Raw genomic sequence first — 25,935 nt, forward strand, 5'->3', positions numbered from 1 at the left:
AGACTACTGTTATGCAGCTACCATATGTTATTGCCATAATCTCTGGTGAAAGATTGATGTTAATCTTTTTCTTAAGGGCCTTTTGCCGACCTCACGACACTGCTCTCAAAGGCTATTATGGTGCAGAATAAGATGGCAATGGAGGTTTACCCTGTCAGCAATGAATCCTGCTTTTTCGTGGATGGAATGATAGCCAGGGATTGCTCTGTAAACCAAATGTCTAGAGGCAACGCCATGAAGAGGCTATTCCGAGGAAATGTCACACCACTTTTACTCCCAGGATTACGGTGTCAGGCGGCATAATGTTCGGTAGCAAGACCCCAATAGTCTTGAAGGTACTCTAACAGCTCGGTGTTACATAGATTTGGTCGTAGAACCACTAGTATGGCCATTTCTCTAAAGCATCCCAGGAGAAGCTTTTTAACATGACAACACTATGCTGCAAGTTACTCTTTCTTCTGTGAATAGCTTGCATGGTCAAAACATACTGTCAAGGCCTGCAGTATCCCCAGACTTGTCATCTAACATTAAGCATACCTTGTAAAATCATTGATTCACAATTACAAAGAGCTGCCAGCAGCGGATCTTGACAATTTCTGTGCCCAATTGCATTCAGCGTCACAGAACATTTCTCAGTCTACCATTAATAACCTCACTGATATCATTCCAAGAAGTGTATTTATACAAGTGATAATCCTACTTGATACTGAATAAATTGAGATGTTTTGAATATCTTCATTTATTCATTATCAAGTATGAGTATCACATGCAGATGTTCATGCTTTATACGGTTTCCGTTTTTTCATAATTTGAATATCATTAAAAGGTCTATTGCTCTTGTGATTTCTGTAATGCCATAATGTTGAGGAGTGTAAACATTGTATTTTAAATTATCATTTTAGGGGACTTTATCTTCAATGAGCTCAGTCGCGCATATAATAAATACACTGCAATTCCTCTGCCGATGAGTGACAGAGGGGTTCACCCTCAGTCTATTCATCTATACTCATGGGTGCTACTGAATGCTGCATTTTCAGGGATAAACTATCAGGATCTGCTCTAGCATCGATCCTGGCAGTTGAGGGCTAAGTAATACTACCCTGCTGATCTGGCGATGGCACTGGCAATACCCACAAAATAAGCGTAATGACAATATATATAGCAAAGCTTGAATTGGCAACCTACAACAATGTTGATTTTTCTGTGTTGCCCAGGAACAAGTTAAAGTTGATCAATGAAGTTGTAAAGAACAGTTAGGGCAAATTTTACAGATATGTTTCTATTTCAATCCATTTGTTACAGGCCACACATATTTACACACTGCAGGATAAGAAGAGGTAAACCGGGAATAAGCGGAATAAAGAAAGTTATATGGACAGAGTTTAACGCTTTCCAACTTCTCGAATCAAAACTATGATGTAAAAAGCTGTAAAAGAATCACATTTTCAGGATATTTTTTTGCCTTCAATAACTCTTTTTAAAAAGACCAAACTTTTATATTAGAGATTTTACTTTACAAAGACAGCATTATATTGTTGAATAGCAAAACAAACTTTGAAATCCCAAACGCACAACATACCTGGTGGTCAATTTTTAAAGCGTTTTTAATTTCAGAATGTATCCTTTGAAGTCTGGAGTCTATGGAGACTTCTGAAATGTGTATAAAACATTTTAAAACAATCACTATATTGTGCTGGTTGAGTGAGAAAGCTTAAAAAAAACCCGAAAAAATAAAAGAAACCTTTTTTCTTGTCAAACTTCTTCACTTCAGGTTTTTTTGCTTCTTCTTTGCTGTCAAGACAAAAACAGTGACAAACGTTAAATATTGCTTGAGACAGATCTATCAAAGTGTTTAAGCCAGAAACCTGGAGTCAAACACTTTAAATAACACTGGTGATCTGGTAACAAAGGGTCTACTTCATCTAGGCAAGCATTGTTCTTGTTGGTCTCAATAGGATATATGTGCTGCAGTGAGGGGCCCCAGATTCATGAAAATGGATACCCCTCTGTGTGTGCGTCACCACAAATCCTACTGCAGTCATAGCTGTAGGAAGATTTGTGGCATAGAGAGCGCAGTTGATCATCACAAATTTGATGAGTGGTAGGGTATGTGTCCACGGGCCGTTTTACATCCGGACTAGCTGCGGATTGAACGCTGCGTGGAGCCACAGCGTTCAATCCGCAGCGTCCAGATGTTACAGCATAGTGGAGGGGATTTTATGAAATCCCGTCTCCACTATGCATGGTAACACGCATCCGGCGGCCCTGCGATTCCAGACATGAGGCGCGTCTTTTTAGATCGCAGCATGTCCGAATACCTTGCGGCGATGCTGCGCTGCCGCAAGGTAAATCACAGGGCCCTATGTGTGGGGTGCGATGATTCCGGATGTGTGCAATGAACACATCCGGCATCATTGCGTCTCCAGAAGGGGGCGGGGCTTTGGGCGGAGCGAGTTTTCCAGCTCCGTCCAGAGCGCCGGCCATCCTGAAGGTGGACACATACCCGTAGTCGCCATTTCACTGTTCCACTTTGTTGGGAACTAGGTGAAAACGGCGGAGAACACCAAAAGTCACAAAATTTTACTGCAGCCTCAAATTGCGCCAACATTATAGGGTTTCGTAAAGCTTTTTAAATGTAAAAGCTTTCATTAATTGGACACAATGTTTAGGGACAAGTCACAAATGTAAAAAACATGTATAAAACACATAATAGTTGAGAGTCCTCAGTGGTTGCTACTGTGGTGTACCTAATTATATGTACCAAATGTCCAGCTGGGATCTGTAAGTAGGGGAGACAGGACAAAAGCTTAAAACAAGGATGAATTCACATAGGCACACAATAAAAGAAAGAATAGATCTAACTGTGGCCAAACCATTTTGTAGCCCTGATCACAGCATCACAGACATGAACGTGCTACCATTCCAATGAAAGTTAACTTCAATCCTCAGTGAGACAAAACTACTTACCTATCAACTGCTAAAATATTTAATAGGAAAAACCCTCCAGCTGTATGTCCAGCTAAAATAAATAATATATTCCCAAATTCTCCTCTCGCTTAGGGTTCATACTTGCGTACAAGGGCTGCATACTTCCTCCGCTAAGCCCCGCCTACTTCCGCATGCGTCCCACGTACCCATCTTTAACTTTGGGTGCGCAGGACATGCTTGTATGCGGATGCGTCGCTTTGACGTGCCCGCCGTCCGCACAAAACCCAACTTGTTGCTGAAGTATCCCGAATTAGGTGGGGCTTAGCAGAGGACATACGCAGCCCTCCGCAAAGCCCCGGTACACAAGTGTGAACTTAGCCTTAGGAAGAAGTCTGAGCAATTGCTGCCTACAAAATCCTTCCTGCCAAGACTTGCATCTGAAAAAGCAAAGGTGTAGACCCTGTAAAACTTGGGAGATGTGTACTGATGACCAAGTTGTTGCTTTACTGAATTGCAGGACCGATGCCTGGTGGCAAACCGCTCAGGAAGCCCCCGATGCAATAGAGTGCGCCTTAAACCTAAAAGGAATAAGGCAGCACACTGCAGCGCTAGAACATACAAACTTGAAATACGAAATTTGAACTGCATTACTGCACTAGAAATATGAAAAATGAGAGCGTTTAGCGCATAAAAATGGCCAATTTTATGTGTACCTGGTAGCCACTTTACGGCATCTCTCTTATACCAGGTCTTACGCTTGCCTTACCTCGCTGAGAATAAACGTCTACATCTGAATGGGTACATGTGAAACCTCTTCCTAGACTAAAATTCTCTCTCTCTATGGAGGGGTATTGGACCTGCTGTAATTAAAACACCTGTGGCTAGAAGGCGGAGTGCACGATCAGAAGGCTAGAGAATACATTTCAAAAACCTGACCTGCACATCCAAACATAGACTAAGTGTGAACAGGTGCTGAACCTAGAGTCGCCAACTCGTATATAGTTAAATAAATAAGGCAGCACACTGCAGCGCTAGAACATACAAACTTGAAATAAGGCAAGCGTAGGACCTGGTATAAGAGAGATGCCGTAAAGTGGCTACCAGGTACACATAAAATTGGCCATTTTTATGCGCTAAACGCTCTCATTTTTCATATTTCTAGTGCAGTAATGCAGTTCAAATTTCGTATTTCAAGTTTGTATGTTCTAGCGCTGCAGTGTGCTGCCTTATTTATTTAACTATATACGAGTTGGCGACTCTAGGTTCAGCACCTGTTCACACTTAGTCTATGTTTGGATGTGCAGGTCAGGTTTTTGAAATTAAACCTAAAAGGAGGCGCTGTGGCCTTTGCCTTATAGGCATGAATGATGGCCATTGCAATCCGACGAGCAACAGTTGCCTTAGAGGCGGTCAAGCCCTTACGAGGGAAGTCTAGTATGACAAACAAGGAATCATACCTTTTAATCTAATTTATGCAGAGCCTTCTAGATTGGATGAGAAGGTGCAGGGCAAAAGGAAGGCAAGAGTGTCCTTGTTAAGGTGAAAAGCCAAAACCACCTTGGGGAGGAAGGATGGAACAGGTCTCAACACTACCTGGTCTTGGTGCAGGATAAGGTAAGGAGCTCAACAAGAAAGAGCCCCAAACCCCAATACACTCTTAATAGAGGTGATGGCTATAAGGAAAGAAATCTCTCTGAAGGGTCCTAAAAGTGGAGACTGAAAAGCCTCCAAGACAAGATTAATGCTCCACGAATTAAGTGGGAGCCGATCAAGTGGTCTAAGCATGCGCTACCCCTTGAAGAAAGGTCCTGACCTGAGGTCTAGAGGCCACATCTATCTGAAATAAAACAGCCAAGGCGGACACCTGTCCCTTAAGAGAACTAATCGCCAACTCTGACTCCAATCCAGACTGCAAGCAGGAGAGCAGTACAGGCAGACAAAAGGAAAGTAGATTTTTCAAGTGCAAAGAGGGCTTTCATGTCCCGATCATGGTTTGTTTGACTGATTCTAATAAATCTGCTTCCCTCAGAATCGCAGCTTTAACAGTCATGCCGTTAAATTAAGCAATTGCAAATTCTGCAGGAAGTAAGGACAGAAGATCTGGACTTGAGCAAGAGTCCAAGGGACATCTGCCAAAAGGTTGATCACATCCATGTACCTGGACCTACCAGGCCAGTTTGGTGCGATGAGGATAGCTGGAATCCCCTCTGCTTTGACTTTCTTGAGTTGTCTGGGCAGAAGAGGTAAAGGAGTAAATAGGTAAGGAAGGGAGAACTGGCACCAGGGAACTGCCAATGCGTCAGCTGTGATGGCCTGAGGATCCAGAGTTTTTGCAACCAATCTTGGTACATTGTGGTTTAGTTTGGATGACTACAGATCTACATCTGGTGTGCCCCACCGACGACAAATCTGGTTGAACACTTCTGGGTGTAGAGCCCACTCTCCCTGCCTCTACCTGCTGGCTGTTCAAGAAGTCTCCACCCATTTGTACATTCCGAGTATATGAACCACCGAGATCAGAGGAACCTTGTCATCTGCCCATTTCATTTTCTCCACCTCCTCTGACATGGCGAATAGACTCCATGACCCTCCTTAACAGTTAATATAAGCCACTAACATGGCATGGTCTGACTGGATCATGATGGTCAATCCTAGAACCAGGTGTTGCCAATGTAGAAAAAGCCAAACAGGAGGCTCTGAGTTCAAATACATTGATCGGATGGAGTCTCTCCTGACTGTTACAGGATACCTGAACCGGCAAGTGATGGCAGATGGCACCCCCATCCAATAAGGCTGGCATCCATGGTCAGAACCTGCCACTGGATGGGGAAGGAGCGACCCTGGATCAATACGGACGAAATCACTTGAAAGACTAGCAACAGCAAAACAGAAGGATCATTAGTCTATAGATTGTATAGACCTGTCCCAAGAGACCAACCTTGTGTTCTTTAGGGGCCTTGAATGAAATTGTGCAAACAGTACTGCCTCAAACGATGCTACCATCTTCCCCAAGACTCCCAAGAAAAACCAGAGAGAACGTCTCTCTGGCCACATCACATTTTGGACAGAGGACTGCAGAGATAGCCTTTTCTATGCTGGAAGGAAGTTTGACACCAGAACGATGTTGAATATCATCCCTAAAAACTGAAGCCATTGTTTTGGAATTAACAATAACTGCTCTGCTGACAATGCATCCGAATTGTTCCAGTAAATCTAAAATAATCTGAAAAGTTTTCATTTTCTTTGAAAAGGAAGGCACTGTGACCCAAATATCGTCCAGGTAGGGTATTACCTCCACCCCCCCTGGTCTGGAGTAATGTCATAACTGGGGCCAAAACCTTTGCAAAACACTTTGGGCGCAGTTGCCAAGACAACAAGTAGGGTCCTAAACTGAAAGTGATCTTGGTTGACTGCGAAGCGAAGAAAATCAATGAGCCAGAAGGATAGGTACATGAAAATAGGCATCCTGAAATCTATCGAGGACAGACACACCATGGATGCCACGACTGACCAAAGCGACTCCATCCTGAAGTGATGCAGGCGCACCCATTTGTTCAGTTGTTTTAGATCTAGAAAGGGTCATGAAGAATCATCCTTTTAACAGATGACAAATAGGTTTGAGTAGAACCCTCTGAAGAGTTTTGAATGAGGAACCTTCACGATTACTCTTGCGTGAAGCAGGGATACTATAGCTTGACTGAAACTGGCTCTTATACTAGGGGATGGGAATTGAAAAATTGATCTCACGGAAGAGAGACAAATTCCAGTGTAGCCAGAAGAGACGACATCTTTGACCCATATATCACCGACTACCCCTAGTCATGCTTTCCTGAAAAGGAAGTGGCCACCCACCTGGGTAGAATCTCCCAGCGGGGGCTGCTGGTTAGATAATGTTAACGCCCCCTTCTGCCTCTGGAAACAGAGGGCTTTCCACCTGAACCAAGGGAAATCCCGGTGGGAGTAGATTTAAAGGATGATCTCCCTGACCTCTGGGAGATTCTGTGTCTGACCTGACAGCCGGAATTCTTCGGTGCTGGAAACCAAAGAAAGAGGCGGAACTGCAAAGTCCCTAGTCTTCGAAATGGATGGCAGGCCTGGCAAAGCAGGGCCTTTCTGTTGACCGTGGCATCAGCAATGATCTTGTCCAGTTTAGTACCAAACAGGAACGAACCCTAGGAGGGTAAACCTGTAAGAGCCAAATCTGCTCTCCAAGGGAAACCTGGAGCGACGGTCGGAAGTCACAGGGCGGCAGTCGCCATTGGCAAGCACTCCTTAACGGTAACCAGTATCCTGGACAGCCTGGTTAGTTCGGCTACTGACTGGGTTAAATCACGAGCCAAAGAAGGCAGGGCTGTACTCTACTGACATTACAGAGGTCCCCCCTGAACAGGTATAAGCAGGGAGGGAGGACTATAAGAAGTACAATAGGCTACAGATTGCTCAGTGGAAAACTTATTATTACAAGCTAAGCATGCATAAGTGACTAGTTTGGGCTGTGCTGATGAATGAGTATGGTCTTCTCTAGACTCTGACATTACAAGAACCAGATTAGAAAAACGACAGCGAGCAGTGCTTCAAGAAAAGTTGCTGATGAGAACCAAAATTAAGGACCCCGGATGCCAACAACCTACCCTGTCCTCAGTCCCAGAAGAGCACCCCTCTGTTGCTGGCGTTCATTGCTCTCCGGTGAGTGCCAGAAGTAGGACGTAACGAGTGATAATCCCACACAAATGCCATATTCAAAATACTGCCGCACAATATTCTGTCGCCTAAAAAGGAAAGGGCAGAGCTAAAGGAGCAGGCACCGGGAAGCGCTGCTGATTGCGTGACTGGACCTGTCAGCCTGATTGGCCTCGGCGGAGAATTCGACTGGCCTGTAGCTCGCCTGAGGATTAACTACAGCAATGCTAGCCGCACAGGACTGCTATGGCAGCAAAGCAACGGCAACTACACGATCCACCTCACCTGACCCAGGTACGGTAATCGTGCGACACCAGCACAGAGAATCCGTGAAAGCCAGCAGGCTGGATCAACACGGCACACCGCACAGCAGTGAATTGTCGAGCTGCTGGCAGGACCCGGCAGTTAGCCATCACAGGACTGAGCCTATCCTTCAAACCACTGAGTCCCAGTCCTAGCTGTCCATTTATTCTGGTCTGGCCATACTGATGTGAGAGGATAGAAACTGCACAATTACAGCTTATACTCTCTGTCAAAGCGTTTGTTGTAATTTCTGCATTCTTTCATTTTTTTCCCCGTTTACAGTGTTGACCGATTTGGTTAATCGTTTTTAAATTTTGATAGCATCGCTGCAAATAGCAGAAACCATGGTCTCCTTTGAAGCCCGGCCACAGGCAGGGTTTTAAAGGTGCATTATAATGACAGGCATGTGGGTAATCAGCTGTATCGGGATGTCATAACAACCCATTGGCGACCCACGATCACGACGATGGAAGGAGAGAATGATGAGGATGCATGCTTTAGCATGTTAAATCCCAGAGATTGACAGTAGCATTTATCAGGTTATCAATCACAGGCAGAGCACGGCTCTACTTGCGATTGTTAGCAGCAGGTCCTGGCTGTAATACACAGCCATGGTCTGCGGAGTATGTGTCTGCTGCAGACTTGCGCCATATATGTACGGCGGATTTTGTGAAAGGGTTAAAAGGGAAATAGACATCTCCAAGTACATCCAACAGTATACTGCAATCCTATGCATGTCAAACTGTAAACCAGTTCTTAGTAATGGGAAAAGTCATTTTTTCACCTGGACATACTGGAGGATATTCCGAATAGTTTCACACAGTGCCAAGGCTGCAGGAGTGGCGTCCATCAGTGCCAATAATCACAGTGTTTACAGCAGGGGTTGGCTGGTTTTCCTCCACTATTCCAATATATACTGCCAAAACTGGTTCGACCTGTCCCACATTAATAGTTCTGCTTTACGTCACTTGTCTTATTTACTGAATTATTCCTGTATCCTGTTATGTAGAAGTGTGACTTCAAATTTTATGCTATGCAGTCTGATGAATAGACTATCTTTTCAGTTAGACATTAAAAAAAAGCATCAACCATTAAGGACTCTCAAATTGTAATATTTTTCTATCTACAAGCCAACATGGCACAAAGATATATTTTTCCTGTATAAGACATTTTGCAGAGTTTTTTTTTTACCTCTCTAGTTCCCCTGTATCTTCTTGTTTCCTTTTCTTCTCAACAACTGCTTCTTTTTCATGTACTGGCTTCAATCCTCTCTTTTGGGCAGGTTGGGAAGCTTTTCCAAGTTTGCCCTTCTATTAGAAAACGATTACAGTAACCATTAAATAGTGCTACTAATAGATCAATTCCACAATTCATCAAATTCAGAATTAAACACATTTAATGGTGTCTTCCAGACAGAAGAATTTATTTATCTAAGTGATAGGTCATCAATAGCAAATAGCTGGGGTTCGACACCAAGCACCCACACCTATCTGCACTTTCTTTTTAATCCGACAAGATGCTGAGCACCGCTCAATTCCAAGTGTAGAGGCTGCTGTCCAGTTCTAGAGTCCAGCTGGTGATGCTAAGTGTGGTGGTGCTAGGTGTTGGAAACCCACCAATATGCTATTGATGACGTGTCCTGTAGATAGGCATTTGATTTATTGCCTAGACGACCCCATTAATGTATTTCAGTACAAGTAACATATAGCTGAGTAACCCTGCATATATTTTGTCATTTATTCAGTGAATTAATTGTTCATAATTCATAGATTGTAAGCTGGCGAGCAGGGCCCTCATCTCTCTTGGTATCTGTTTATGTGATTATTGTTATGATGTACTGTCTTTTATTGTTTGTAGAAGCCCCCTCTATAATGTAAAGTGCTGCGGAATATGTTGGCGCTACAGAAATAAAAAAAAAAATATTATCTTATTATCATTTCTCCATTCACGTACATTTTGACAAACAGTGCTTGAATGCAAATTAAATTTAGCTGCACCACTGTAGAATAGCAGCTTAGGATCCTTTTTCAGGGCTATAGAATACAATATACATTAAAGCGATGTTCATACATTGCATTTTTGCTGCTTTTCATGCAAATTTTAAGCTGCGTTTTACAGTACAGTAAAGTCAGTGAGATTTCAGAAATCTCATGCACACAGAGTTCCAGTCCTCTTCCTCTCTGAAGAGAATTTTATTATTTCCCAGAGGAGCATTGCGGGTTTAAGTCTCCTCATCTCAGCATGCTTAACATGTCACTCTCCACAAGGAGAAACGATACTTCTTGGATCCTGGTCAGACGCCTCTCAATCAGCCAACTTGCTAACTTTTCTGAATAGCTAGCTAAGGACTTTTTCCTTTATAATTATTGAAGGGGCTGACCACCTTTAGGGACATTTTTTTTCTTAAATACATGCATTTTGGGGTGAGAAATCATTTTTGTTATTGGGTTTTATTACAAATTTTGCCCTTTTTAGCAGCTTTGTTTACCTGCACATTCAACTTTAAGGATATGTTCACACGTTGCATTTTTGCTGCATTTATTATGAAAATTTTAAGCTGTGTTTTACAGTATCAGCAAAGTCCATGAGATTTTCCTGACTGATTTGGAAAACTGCTGCATTTTTTTTTTTTTTTAAACAGCAGCATGTCACTTCATTCAGCATTTATTCTGCATATTTGCAGCATTTCTTCACCCGTAGGCAACGATGGGTAAGTGCAAAAATGCAGATATCAGGTTTTGCTGTGTTCTCTGTGCAAAAATCTAAAGAAAGTTGCATCAAGATTTTTTTTGGGCACCAATCTTTATCAGCATGCACAAGAGAAAAAAACAGAGCAAAATCTGCTTTTTTTTTGTAGCAGCCTCGAGCAGGTTTTGCCTGCAGAAAAAAGATAATGTGTACACATAGCCTAAGGCCATGTACACACGTTGCGTCGGGTCCCTGCGGGTTTTCCCGCAGCGGATTTGATAAATCTGCAGGGCAAACCCGCTGCGGTTATCCCTGCAGATTTATCGCTGTTTGTCCTGCGGGTTCCGCTGCGGGATTTACTCCTACTATTGATGCTGCATATGCAGCATCAACAGTAGTGTTAAAAATAAAAAAATAATGATATACTCACCCTCTGACGTCCCGATCTCCTCGGCGCTGCAGGCGGCGGTCCGGTTCGCTGCGATTCTGCACAAAGAAGTGACATGCTGCGGGTTATAAACCGCTGCGTTTCTGCGCGGTTTTTCCCGCAGCATGTGCACAGCGGTTTCCATTGGTTTACATGTAAACGCAATGGAAACTGCAGCGGACCCGCAGCGGCAAAATCGCTGCGGTTCCGCGGTAAAAACCGCAACGTGTGAACATGGCCTAATACAGTCTGTGGCCAAAAAACAGCTGAAAGGAGCGCAGAAAAAAAAATACAGAAATAATTCCATACTCTCCTGTTATACAGTCAGGATGAGCTCATTCACTGATGCTCAGGTATAGAGGATGGCCACTTTATCTTGTTAGTGCAGTTTTCCTTACAAAAAGAGAAGCACTTCTGTCTCTCAAAAAATCTGCTGGTGGAGAAACATGTGACCAGACCAGTCCATCGGCCTCCTCCAACAACAACAAAACAGACAAAACAAAAAAAAAACAAACAGCTTTACCATATGAGATATTTTACAATTGGAGGAGGCAGATAGACTGATCTGATCACATACTCCTCCACCAGCAGCCATGGTATAGATACAGTGCAAGTGCTGGTCAGTTTGTGAAGTATGATGAACTAAGAGAAAGTGGCCAACCTCTTTACTTGAGAATCTGACCGTGATCTCGTTTTGACAGTCTCACAGGAAAGTTTGTAAATCTTTTTTTAGCTGTATTTCCATAGTTTCCTTGGATAATTTATAGCCACAGAACACAATAAAACAAAGCTTGCAAAAGCCAAACGGTACAAAATTTGTAATGAGACCAACTAGAAAAAGTGATTTTTAGCCCAAAATACAGGAAAATTTGCACATCAAATTCCTTTTACAGGACATCCGAGTATAAAAAACTAAAGCTCATTTAAAGGGACACTGTCACCTGGATTTGGAGGGAACAATCTTCAGCCATGGAGGCGGGGTTTTGGGGTTTTTGATTCACCCTTTCCTTACCCGCTGGCTGCATGCTGGCTGCAATATTGAATTGAAGTTCATTCTCTGTCCTCCATAGTACACGCCTGCGCAAGGCAATATTGGCTTGTGCAGGCATGTACTACGGAGGACAGAGAATGAACTTCAATCCAATATTGTAGCCAGCATGCAGCCAGCGGGTAAGGAAAGGGTGAATCAAAAACCCCAAAACCCCGCCTCCACGGCTGAAGATTGTTCCCTCCAAATCCAGGTGACAGTGTCCCTTTAACTAAATGTTTATTGTTCTAACATGGAAATTGACAAATTGAGCAAGATTGACCATGATTGGCTCAGTGTTGAAAAGACTGGGAACATCCATAAGGCCCCCTTGATTGCACTACAAGTGATAGACCCTTTCCAGCAAGTGGCCATTGATGTCCAACAGTTCTGGAATACACAGTATTCTCATAGTGGTTGACAATGCAACTGACTCCTTTCTCGTGTGGGTTTTCCCAGAGAGTTGTTGACTGATCAAGGGACCCAGTTCATAACCTAAAGAAAAGCCTCTGCAAGAAAATATAAACCTAAAATCCCTATTACTTTCAGACTAACGGGTTATGTGAATGCTTAAGGGTATGTTCACACGTTCCTGATTTCCATCCTTTTTTTTTCAGGACTGAAACCGCAGCTCTTGGCAGAAAACGCAGGTCCTTTTTTTGTGCTTTTTTGGTGCGTTTTTTGATCCTTTTTTTATGCAGTTTTCTATGCAGAGTCTGTGTGTTTTCTAGGAAGTTTTTTAGGGTTAAAATGGCTGAAAATACCCTAACCCTACCCCTAGTGGAAAAAAAAAAAAAAAATTCTTAATTTTTTTATTGTCCCTACCTATGGGGGTGACAAAGGGGGGGGGGGGGGGGTGTGTGTCATTTACTATTTTTTTATTTTGATCACTGAGATATAACCTATCTCAGTGATCAAAATGCACTTTGGAACGAATCTGCCAGCAAGATGGCGGCGCCCGGGGAGAAGACGGCCGGACGGACATCGGGAGGCCGGGTAAGTATAAGGGGGGGAGATTAGGGCACGGGGGGAGGGGCATCGGAGCACGGGGGGGGGGGGGGTATCGGAGCATGGGGGGTGGGATCGGGGCAGCCACACTCCGCCCACGCACTTCCGCCCGCTTCCCCGCACTTCCTGCTGCAGCGGTTCGGCACCACAAACCGCAATAAAACCCGCAGATATATTTTTGATCTGCGGGTTTTACTGCGGGTTTGACCTCACAATGGAGGTCTATGGGTGCAGAACCGCTGCGGCTCCGAAAAAAGAAGTGACATGGTACTTCTTTTTTCCCGCAGCTAGTCAGCGCGGCTTTTTTTTTGAAATTCAGGAACATGTGCACAGCGGTTCCTGTTTTCCATAGGGTACATTGTACTGTACCCTGCATGGAAAACAGCTGCGGAACCGCAGCGGCAAAAACGCTGCGGTTCCGCAGTAAAAAACGCACTGTGTGAACATGGCCTAAATGAGCCTCGAAAACAAATGTTTAAGATGCTTGTAGTGACCGAGAATGCTATCTCCCACATGTTTTGTTTGCTTACCCCAAGCATCAAGAGCTTTCATCTCCTTTAATTATGGAACAAAAGTAAGGTTTACTGACTAAAGAACTGTTCAAAGGGTAAGGGTACTGTCACACTAAAGGTACCTTCACACTGAACGATATCGCTAGCGATCCGTGACGTTGCAGCGTCCTGGCTAGCGATATCGTTCAGTTTGACAGGCAGCAGCGATCACGATCCTGCTGTGATGTCGTTGGTCGGAGCTAGAAGGCCAGCACTTTCTTTCGTCGCTGGACCTCCTGTAGACATCGCTGAATCGGCGTGTGTGACGCCGATTCAGCGATGTCTTCACTGGTAACCAGGGTAAACATTGGGTTACTAAGCGCAGGGCCGCGGTGACGTCACCGCTCTGCTTTCCGGCCGCTGCGCTTACACAGGGCAGAGAAACAGAGCGCCGAGGGACAGACAGCGGAAGGTAAGTATGAAGTGGTTTTTTTTTTTTTTTACTTTTACGCTGGTAACCAGGGTAAACATCGGGTTACTAAGCGCGGCCCTGCGCTTAGTAACCCGATGTTTACCCTGGTTACCGGCATAGTTGTCGCTGGAGAGCTGTCTGTGTGACAGCTCTCCAGCGACCAAACAGCGACGCTGCAGCGATCGGGATCGTTGTCTGGATCGCTGCAGCATCGCTCAGTGTGAAGGTACCTTAAGTGACGCTGCAGCGATACCGACAACGATGTCGATCGCTGCAGCGTCGCTGTTTAGTCACTGGAGAGCTGTCACACAGACAGCTCTCCAGCAACCAACGATCCCGAAGTCCCGTGGTAACCAGGGTAAACATCGGGTTACTAAGCGCAGGGCCGCGCTTAGTAACCCGATGTTTACCCTGGTTACCAGCGTAAACGTAAAAAACAAACACTACATACTTACATTCCGTGTCTGTCCTCCGGCGCTGTGCTTTCCTCTGCACTGTTAGCGCCAGCCAGCCGTAAAGCAGAGCGGTGACGTCACCGCTGTGCTTTCCGGCTGGCCGGCGCTCACAGCCAGTGCAGAGAAGCACAGCGCCGGGGGACAGACACGGAATGTAAGTATGTAGTGTTTTTTTTTTTTTTTTACGTTTACGCTGGTAACCAGGATAAACATCGGGTTACTAAGCGCGGCCCTGCGCTTAGTAACCCGATGTTTACCCTGGTTACCAGTGAAGACATCGCTGAATCGGCGTCACACACGCCGATCCAGCGATGTCTGCGGGAGTCCAGCGACGAAACAAAGTCCTGGACTTTCTGCGCCGACCAACTATGGCACAGCAGGATCCTGATCGCTGCTGCGTGTCAAACTCAACGATATCGCTAGCCAGGACACTGCAACGTCACGGATCGCTAGCGATATCGTTCAGTGTGACGGTACCTTAACCCCAAAACTTCAGGAGTTTATGGTGTTCTATTTAATGATGATAACAAATAAAATGCATAAACTGACCAACCCGGCTCATGAGAATGCGACCCAAACGAGAAACTCTAGTATGACCGTAATGCCAAATTTAGGCTGCATGAAACGTCCCTGTATTATATGCAAATGTCTGAATGTTGTTAACTATGTTTTAACCCTGGATAAAACTCTGAAATGTCAGAAGGTTTTTATATCTTAATATGATGAAAATGTATCACAACAGGGGTGCCCATGTCCTGCCTGTCTGCACTATGCCTGAGGAGGGGGAAAGTGACCTGATACCGACTTGTGAAATAAGCGTTACGTCACATAACCATTGTTTCTAGATGCAGATAAGCAGGGATATTATTTATTTTTTTTACACTTTTTTCCAAATGATAGATTACATGTCAAAAAGTAAATCTTGCAAAAGATCAATAATTCAGAAAACAAGATCATTATATAATGTTGAATTCTATTATATAAACATGTTGACATTTCAATGAGCAAGAATATAAATCAATTGGACTCTTTTTTTTTTATTAATATCCATATTATCAAGAAGCTACTTTTTGTTAACCAACAAAAGGGACACAAATACACACCTTTTCGTCTTCCTGACTGCTATCTTCAGCATCAGAATCAACTTTGCTTGCCACTTTCTTCTTGGTTTCAGTTTCCCTTTTGCTGGCTTCTTTTAGTTTTTCTTCCTCCTCTCCAGTACTTTCTTCATCTTTTCGTACAAGCTGCTGCTTTTGAAGTTTATTATCCAAGACCTTTTTATGCTGATCTTCCTCACTTGAACTAATCACAAAGAAAGAACGAGAGAGCTTTTATACCAGATACAGAGTATGAGGAAAGAGTGATGGGGTATTAACCCCTTTCTGACCTCGGACGGGATAGTACGTCCGAGGTCAGATCCCCTGCTTTGGATGCGGCTCCGGCGGTGAGCCCGCATCAAAGCCGCCACATGTCAGTTGTTTTGAACAGCCGACATGTGCCCGCAATAGCGGCGGGTGGAATCGCGATTCACCCACCGCTATTAACTAGTTAAATGCCGCTGTCAAAAGCTGACAGCAACATTTAACTAGCGCATCCGGCCGGAACAGCGCGCATCGCTGACCCCCATCACATGATCAGGGGTCAGTGATGCGTCGGCATGACAACCAGTGGTCTCCTTGAGACCTCTATGGTTGTTGATGCCGAATTGTTATGAGCGCCACCCTGTGGTCGGCGCTCATAGCAATGCTGTAATTCTACTACGTAGAGGCGATCTGAGTATCGCTCCTACATAGCAAAGCCGACCAGGCTATGCCAGCTTCTAGCCTCCCATGGAGGCCAATGAAGCATAGCAAATGCAAAAAAAAAAAAATGTTTAAAAAAATATGGAAAAAAAATAAAAAAAATATAAAGTTTAAAAATCACCCCCTTTTCGCCCCATTCAAAATAATAAAAAAAAACAAACAAATATTCACATATTTGGTATCACCGCATTCAGAATCGCCCAATCTATCAATAAAAAAAAAAAGGATTAACCTGATCACTAAACGGCGAAGCGAGAAAAAAAAAATTGAAACGCCAGAATTACGTTTTTTTGGGTCGGGGCGACATTGCATTAACCCCTTCATGACCCAGCCTATTTTGACCTTAATGACCTGGCCATTTTTTGCAATTCTGACCAGTGTCCCTTTATGAGGTAATAACTCAGGAACGCTTCAACGGATCCTAGCGGTTCTGAGATTGTTTTTTCGTGACATATTGGCCTTTATGTTAGTGGGAAATTTAGGTCGATAATTTTTGCGTTTATTTGTGAAAAAAAAAGGAAATTTGGCAAAAATTTTGAAATTTTCAAATTTTTAATTTTTTTTCTGTTAAACGAGAGAGTTATGTGACACAAAATAGTTAAATAACTTTACCCACATGTCTACTTTACATCAGCACAATTTTGGAAACAAAAATTTTTTTTGCTAGGAAGTTATAAGGGTTAAAATTTGACCAGCGATTTCTCATTTTTACAACAAAATTTACAAAACCATTTTTTTAGGGACCACCTCACATTTGAAGTCAGTTTGAGGGGTCTATATGGCTGAAAATACCCAAAAGTGACACCATTCTAAAAACTGCACCCCTCAAGGTGCTCAAAACCACATTCAAGAAGTTTATTATGCTCTGATTGGCTGTTGAATGTGAAAGTCAATCAGAGCGATCATAGCCACGGGGGGTTTGTCGGGGGGGGGGATGGGGGGGGGGGGGCTCAAGTACAAGCCCCCTGTTCCTGCATGTCGGGTGAAATTTCAGTTAACCCCTTCACCCGACCTGCAGGAACGCGATCATTCTGTGACACAGCATATGCGTCACAGGTCGGATTGGCACCGACTTTCATGACCCATTTGTTGTGTCACAGGTCGGGAAGGGGTTAATTGCAATAAAATGCAATAACAGGCGATCAAAAGAACATACAGGTCCTTCTCAAAAAATTAGCATATAGTGTTAAATTTCATTATTTACCATAATGTAATGATTACAATTAAACTTTCATATATTATAGATTCATTATCCACCAACTGAAATTTGTCAGGTCTTTTATTGTTTTAATACTGATGATTTTGGCATACAACTCCTGATAACCCAAAAAACCTGTCTCAATAAATTAGCATATCAAGAAAAGGTTCTCTAAACGACCTATTACCCTAATCTTCTGAATCAACTAATTAACTCTAAACACATGCAAAAGATACCTGAGGCTTTTATAAACTCCCTGCCTGGTTCATTACTCAAAAACCCCCATCATGGGTAAGACTAGCGACCTGACAGATGTCAAGAAGGCCATCATTGACACCCTCAAGCAAGAGGGTAAGACCCAGAAAGAAATTTCTCAACAAATAGGCTGTTCCCAGAGTGCTGTATCAAGGCACCTCAATGGTAAGTCTGTTGGAAGGAAACAATGTGGCAGAAAACGCTGTACAACGAGAAGAGGAGACCGGACCCTGAGGAATATTGTGGAGAAGGACCGATTCCAGACCTTGGGGAACCTGAGGAAGCAGTGGACTGAGTCTGGTGTGGAAACATCCAGAGCCACCGTGCACAGGCGTGTGCAGGAAATGGGCTACAGGTGCCGCATTCCCCAGGTAAAGCCACTTTTGAGCTACAGAGAAGCAGCACTGGACTGTTGCTAAGTGGTCCCAAGTACTTTTTTCTGATGAAAGCAAATTTTGCATGTCATTCGGAAATCAAGGTGCCAGAGTCTGGAGGAAGACTGGGGAGAAGGAAATGCCAAAATGCCTGAAGTCCAGTGTCAAGTACCCACAGTCAGTGATGGTGTGGGGTGCCATGTCAGCTGCTGGTGTTGGTCCACTGTGTTTCATCAAGGGCAGGGTCAATGCAGCTAGCTATCAGGAGATTTTGGAGCACTTCATGCTTCCATCGGCTGAAATGCTTTATGGAGATGAAGATTTCATTTTTCAGCACGACCTGGCACCTGCTCACAGTGCCAAAACCACTGGTAAATGGTTTACTGACCATGGTATTACTGTGCTCAATTGGCCTGCCAACTCTCCTGACCTGAACCCCATAGAGAATCTGTGGGATATTGTGAAGAGAAAGTTGAGAGACGCAAGACCCAACACTCTGGATGAGCTTAAGGCCGCTATTGAAGCATCCTGGGCCTCCATAACATCTCAGCAGTGTCACAGGCTGATTGCCTCCATGCCACGCCGCATTGAAGCAGTCATTTCTGCCAAAGGATTCCCGACCAAGTATTGAGTGCATAACTGAACATTATTATTTGATGGTTTTTTTGTTTGTTATTAAAAAACACTTTTATTTGATTGGATGGGTGAAATATGCTAATTTATTGAGACAGGTTTTTTGGGTTATCAGGAGTTGTATGCCAAAATCATCAGTATTAAAACAATAAAAGACCTGACAAATTTCAGTTGGTGGATAATGAATCTATAATATATGAAAGTTTAATTGTAATCATTACATTATGGTAAATAATGAAATTTAACACTATATGCTAATTTTTTGAGAAGGACCTGTATCTGCACCAAGATGGTATCATTAAAAACGTCAGCTCGGCGCGCAAAAAATAAGCCCTCACTCTACCCCAGGTCACGAAAAATATAGACCTACGGGTATCAGAAAATGGCCCAATTTTTTTTTTTTAGCAAAGTTTGGAATTTTTTTCACCACTTAGATAAAAAATAACCTAAACATGTTTGGTGTCTGTGAACTCGTAATGACCTGGAGAAATCAAAATGGCAGTTCAGTTTTAGCATTTAGTGAACCTAGCAAAAAAAGCCAAAACAAAAAACAAGTGTGGGATTGCACTGTTTTTGCAATTTCACCGCACTTGGAATTTTTTCCCCGATTTCTAGTACACGATATGGTAAAACCAATGATGTCGTTCAGAAGTACAGCTCGTCCAGCAAAAAATAAGACCTCACATGACCATATTGATGGAAAAATAAAAAAAAGTTATGGCTCTAGGAAGGAGGATAATGAAGGGGATAATACTAAAAAAAGATTAAAAAAAATAAAAATAGAAATTTACAAAAAAAAATACCTGTAGTGTGTTTTATTATACACTTTCATGTATCACCTGGCCATGGTGTTTTTGAGAACAAAAATGCTAGGATAATTAAAAATAAAAAAAAACTCTGTAAAAGCACTCCAAGATGTGCAACCTAATCTACTGTGGGGAATACGAAATCCCTCTATAAACCTGTTCTAACATCCCTGCTGCTAAAAGGAGCAGGTCTACTAAAGCTGGAGAGGAATCCAACAATAATGATGTGGCAGCGGTCCAGGTCATCATCAATGCGACCAAGAATTTGAAAATGACAAGGAGACTTCAGTCTTGTCACCATGACACACCCTGCTGTGTCTTTAACCCCTTCACCCCGAAGCCTGTTTTCAACTTCCTGACCAGGCAATTTTCTTCAATTCTGACCACTGTCACTTTATGAGGTTACAACTCTGAAACGCTTCAACGCATCCTAGTGATTCTGAGACTGTTTTCTTGTGACATATTGTACTTTATGATAGTGGTAAAATTTCTTCGATATGACTTATGGTTATTTGTGAAAAAAACAGACATTTGGCGAAAATTTAGCAATTTTTGAACTTTGAATTTTTATGCCCTTAAATCAGAGAGATGAGTCACAAAAATTAGTTCATAAATAACATTTCCCACGTGTACTATACATCAGCACAATTTTGGAACCAACATATTTTTTTTGTCAGGAAGTTATAAGGGTTAAAAGTTGACCTGTGATTTTTCATTTTTTTCAATAAAATTTATGAAACCATTTTTTTTTTTTTTTTTTTTTTAGGGACCACCTCACACTTGAAGTCTCTTTGAGGGGTCTATATGACAGAAAATATCCAAAAGTGACACCATTCCAAAAACTGCACACCTCAAGGTACTCAAAACCACATTCAAGAAGTTTATTAACCATTCAGGTGCTTCACAGGAGCTGAAGCAATGTGGAAGGAAAAAATGAACATTTAACTTTTTAGTCACAAAAATGATAATTCACCAACAATTTGTTTATTTTCACAATACCCTTGTAAAGGAGAAAATGATCCACCAAAGTTATTGAGCAATTTCTCCTGAATACGCCGATACCCCATCTGTGGGGGAAAACCACTGTTTGGGCACACAGCAGGGCTCGGAAGGGAAGGAGCGCCTTTTGACTTTTTGAAAGCAAAATTGCCTGGAATTGAGAGTGGACGCCATGTTGCGTTTGAAGAGCCCCTGATGTGCTTAAACATTGGAAAACCCCCACAAGTGACCCCATTTTGGAAACTAGACCCTTTAACGAACTTATGTAGCTGTGTGGTGAGCACTTTTAACCCCTAGGTGCTTCACAGAAGTTTATAATTTAGAGCCGTGGTGGGAAAAAAAAAAAAAAAAAAAATCACATTTTTTCCACGAAAATGATCTTTTAGCAGCGATTTTTTTATTTTCACAAGTGTAAAAGGAGAAAATGGTCCACTAAAATTGTTGAGCAACTTCTCCTGAATACGCCGATACCCCAAATGTGGGGGAAAACCACTGTTTGAGCAAACAGCAGGGCTCGGACGGGAAGGAGCACCTTTTGACTTTTTGAAAGCAAAATTGGCTGGAATTGAAAAAAAAATTTTTTTTCCACAAAAATTATCTTTTAGCCCCAATTTTTTTATGTTCACAAAGGTAATGGGAGAAAACTGTTAAAGTTGTTGCAAATTTTCTCCTGAGTACGCCGATACCCCATATGTGGGGGAAAACCACTGTTTGTGCGCACAGCAGGGCTCAGAATGGAAGGAGTGATATTTTGGATTGCAGACTTTGATGGAATGGTCTGCAGACATCATGTTAACTGATGTGCCTTAACAGTGGAAATCCTCCACAATTGACCCCATTTTGGAAACTACACATCTGAAGGAATTTATCTAGAGGCACAGTTTTATAGTAATAACTATAATGCTTTTGGTTTTAGTGTATGAATTTATAATGTGGAGGTATGTGTAAGATGTGCTTGGTACATCAGATTATAGATGTGTTGTGTCAAAATAATAATAATAATAATCTTTATTTATATAGCGCCAACATATTCCGCAGCGCTTTACAGTTTAACAGTTTCAAACACAAAAGTCATAAGTAACAACGTTAACAATACAATAATTAAAGCAAAATAAGACGACCCTGCTCGTGAGAGCTTACAATCTACAATGAGGTGGGGGAGATGCAAAGTACAGGTGTGTATTTACAATGATGTATTTACAATCATGGTCCAGCCATCTTCAGGGGGTGGAAAATAGATGGGGATAGTGAATGGGCTACACACACACAAACATAAAATGACTTTGATTAGTGAACGTGATAGGCCGCTCTGAACAAATGTGTTTTGAGCGAGCGCCTAAAACTATGCAAATTATGGATGGTCCTAATATCTTGGAGTAGAGCATTCCAGAGGATTGGCGCAGCACGGGAGAAGTCTTGGAGTCGGGAGTGGGAGGTACGGATTAGTGCAGAGGTTAATCGAAAGTCATTTGCAGAGCGCAGTGGTCTGTTAGGCTGATAGACAGAAATGAGGGAGGAGATGTAAGGGGGTGCCGCACTGTGGAGAGCTTTGTGGGTGAGGACAAGTACTTTGAATTGTATCCTGTAATGAATGGGTAGCCAGTGTAACGACTGGCGAAGAGCGGACGCATCCGAGTAACGATTAGCCAGATGGACGACCCTGGCTGCTGCATTAAGGATGGACTGGAGAGGGGAAAGTCGAGTGAGGGGGAGGCCAATTAATAGAGCGTTACAGTAGTCCAGGCGGGAGTGGATCAGGGCGACAGTGAGGGTTTTAGCTGTCTCCATGGTGAGAAAAGGGCGGATTCTAGAGATGTTCTTTAGGTGTAAGCGGCACGAGCGGGCAAGAGATTGTACAGGTCCTTCTCAAAAAATTAGCATATAGTGTTAAATTTCATTATTTACCATAATGTAATGATTACAATTAAACTTTCATATATTATAGATTCATTATCCACCAACTGAAATTTGTCAGGTCTTTTATTGTTTTAATACTGATGATTTTGGCATACAACTCCTGATAACCCAAAAAACCTGTCTCAATAAATTAGCATATTTCACCCATCCAATCAAATAAAAGTGTTTTTTAATAACAAACAAAAAAACCAACAAATAATAATGTTCAGTTATGCACTCAATACTTGGTCGGGAATCCTTTGGCAGAAATGACTGCTTCAATGCGGCGTGGCATGGAGGCAATCAGCCTGTGACACTGCTGAGATGTTATGGAGGCCCAGGATGCTTCAATAGCGGCCTTAAGCTCATCCAGAGTGTTGGGTCTTGCGTCTCTCAACTTTCTCTTCACAATATCCCACAGATTCTCTATGGGGTTCAGGTCAGGAGAGTTGGCAGGCCAATTGAGCACAGTAATACCATGGTCAGTAAACCATTTACCAGTGGTTTTGGCACTGTGAGCAGGTGCCAGGTCGTGCTGAAAAATGAAATCTTCATCTCCATAAAGCATTTCAGCCGATGGAAGCATGAAGTGCTCCAAAATCTCCTGATAGCTAGCTGCATTGACCCTGCCCTTGATGAAACACAGTGGACCAACACCAGCAGCTGACATGGCACCCCACACCATCACTGACTGTGGGTACTTGACACTGGACTTCAGGCATTTTGGCATTTCCTTCTCCCCAGTCTTCCTCCAGACTCTGGCACCTTGATTTCCGAATGACATGCAAAATTTGCTTTCATCAGAAAAAAGTACTTGGGACCACTTAGCAACAGTCCAGTGCTGCTTCTCTGTAGCTCAAAAGTGGCTTTACCTGGGGAATGCGGCACCTGTAGCCCATTTCCTGCACACGCCTGTGCACGGTGGCTCTGGATGTTTCCACACCAGACTCAGTCCACTGCTTCCTCAGGTTCCCCAAGGTCTGGAATCGGTCCTTCTCCACAATCTTCCTCAGGGTCCAGTCTCCTCTTCTCGTTGTACAGCGTTTTCTGCCACATTGTTTCCTTCCAACAGACTTACCATTGAGGTGCCTTGATACAGCACTCTGGGAACAGCCTATTTGTTGAGAAATTTCTTTCTGGGTCTTACCCTCTTGCTTGAGGGTGTCAATGATGGCCTTCTTGACATCTGTCAGGTCGCTAGTCTTACCCATGATGGGGCTTTTGAGTAATGAACCAGGCAGGGAGTTTATAAAAGCCTCAGGTATCTTTTGCATGTGTTTAGAGTTAATTAGTTGATTCAGAAGATTAGGGTAATAGGTCGTTTAGAGAACCTTTTCTTGATATGCTAATTTATTGAGACAGGTTTTTTGGGTTATCAGGAGTTGTATGCCAAAATCATCAGTATTAAAACAATAAAAAGACCTGACAAATTTCAGTTGGTGGATAATGAATCTATAATATATGAAAGTTTAATTGTAATCATTACATTATGGTAAATAATGAAATTTAACACTATATGCTAATTTTTTGAGAAGGACCTGTATATGGGAGGTGAAGGAGAGATCGGAGTCAAACATAACACCCAGACAGCGCGCCTGCTGCCGGGGTGTTATTATGGTGCCACCCACGGAGAGGGAAATGTCAGATTTAGGGAGGTTAGTAGATGGTGGGAGCAGAAGAAGTTCAGTTTTGGAGAGGTTGAGTTTCAGATAGAGACCGGACATGATATTGGAGACTGCGGACAGACAGTCAGTGGCGTTCTGTAGTACAGCGGGGGTAAGGTTAGGGGATGACGTATATAGTTGTGTGTCTTCAGCATAAAGATGGTACTGAAAGCCAAATCTGCTGATGATCTGTCCAATTGGGGCCGTGTAGAGGGAGAAGAGAAGGGGGCCAAGGACTGAGCCCTGAGGTACCCCGACAGCAAGAGGAAGAGGAGATGAAGTGGAGCCAGAGAACAGAACACTGAAGGAGCGGTCAGAAAGGTAGGAGGAGAACCAGGAGAGAGCAGTGTCCTTAATGCCTAGTGACTGGAGCCTAGAGAGAAGGAGAGGGTGGTCAACAGTGTCAAAAGCTGCAGAAAGGTCGAGAAGAATGAGCAGAGAGTGATCACCATTACGTTTTGCTGTCAGAAGGTCATTGGCCACTTTGATGAGTGCAGTTTCTGTCGAATGTAGGGGGCGGAAACCGGACTGTGAAGGGTCTAGGAGGGAGTGAGTGGAGAGGTAACAGGTAAGGCGGGAGTATATCAGGCGCTCCAAGAGTTTAGAGATGAAGGGGAGATTGGAGACCGGTCTGTAGTTGTTTGCGCAGGATGGGTCGAGGGTGGGTTTCATTAGTAATGGAGTAATGATAGAGTGTTTGAAGGAGGAGGGGAAAATGCCAGAGGAGAGGGAGAGATTAAAGATTGTAGTTAGGTGACTTGTGACAACTGGAGAGAGAGACTGGAGGAGATGTGAGGGAATGGGGTCGGTAATGCATGTAGTCGGACGAGAAGAGGAGAGGAGCTTGGAGACTTCTTCTGTGATGGGATCGAATGTGGAGAGTGAGCCAGGGGCAATGAGGGGAGGGATGGGAGTCACTGAACTTAGTTGTTGGGAGCGGATTTCCTGACGGATATTGTCTATTTTCTCTATAAAGTGGGAGGCCAGGTCACCAGCACAAATATCTGTGATAGGGGCTTGTGCTTTTGGCCTGAGGAGGGAGTGAAAGGTGTCAAAAAGTTTCTTGGGGTTGTTGGATAGTGAGGAGATCAGAGTGGTAAAGTAGGTCTGTTTAGCGAAGTGAAGGGCAAAGTTATAGGTCCTTAACATAAATTTGAAGTGTATGAAGTCTTCTGGTGTGCGTGTTTTCCTCCATAAGCGTTCAGCACACCTAGAGCATCGCTGGAGAAATCGGGTTTGCGATGTGAGCCAGGGCTGTTTTATTCTGTGTTTGGAGGTTCTGAGGGTGAGGGGAGCTACTTGGTCAACGGTGCTTCTAAGAGTGTCATTGAAGTGATGTACAGCCAGATCAGGACAGGAAAAGGAAGAGATTGGGGACAATGATGAGCGTAGGGAGTCTGAAAGTGTAAGAGGGTTAATGGCTTGTAGATTTCTGACTGAATGGTATGTAGGAGGGTGCTGGGGTGAGCGAGGATATGTGAGTGTGAAGGAGAGAATGTTGTGGTCAGAGAGGGGAAGCGGTGAGTTATCTAGGTAGGAGATTGAGCAGAGCCGGGCAAAAACCAGGTCCAGGGTGTTACCGTCTTTGTGTGTTTCAGAGGTTGAGAGCTGTGAGAGGCCGAGAGAAGTGGTTAGTGACAGAAGCTGGGATGCAGATGTGGAAGTGGGGCTGTTAATGGGGATGTTGAAGTCTCCCAGGATAAGGGTTGGGAGTTCTGAGGACATGAAGTGTGGCAGCCAGGCAGAGAAATGGTCCAGGAAGTGGGTGGGTGAGCCTGGGGGCCGGTATATGACTGCTACTCTGAGGGAGAGGGGACGAAAGAGCCTGA

General features: G+C 43.5%; 1 protein-coding gene across 6 annotated transcripts in view; it reads right to left on the minus strand.

The window, feature by feature from the left end:
- The window catches only part of PSIP1 (PC4 and SRSF1 interacting protein 1), a 221,445-nt gene that overhangs the window by 9,984 nt on the left and 185,526 nt on the right, over nt 1-25,935 (minus strand). For all 6 annotated transcript variants that reach the window (XM_069765186.1, XM_069765205.1, XM_069765216.1 and 3 more), the window contains 4 exons: nt 15,583-15,781; nt 9,103-9,221; nt 1,742-1,791; nt 1,580-1,650 (listed from right to left, as the gene is read on the minus strand). In XM_069765186.1, coding sequence (XP_069621287.1) covers nt 1,580-1,650; nt 1,742-1,791; nt 9,103-9,221; nt 15,583-15,781 — 439 coding nt within the window. The remainder of the gene's footprint in view (nt 1-1,579; nt 1,651-1,741; nt 1,792-9,102; nt 9,222-15,582; nt 15,782-25,935) is intronic.

This window comes from Ranitomeya imitator, chromosome 1 (genome assembly GCF_032444005.1).
Source record: "Ranitomeya imitator isolate aRanImi1 chromosome 1, aRanImi1.pri, whole genome shotgun sequence".
In the NCBI taxonomy this organism is placed as follows: domain Eukaryota; kingdom Metazoa; phylum Chordata; class Amphibia; order Anura; family Dendrobatidae; genus Ranitomeya; species Ranitomeya imitator.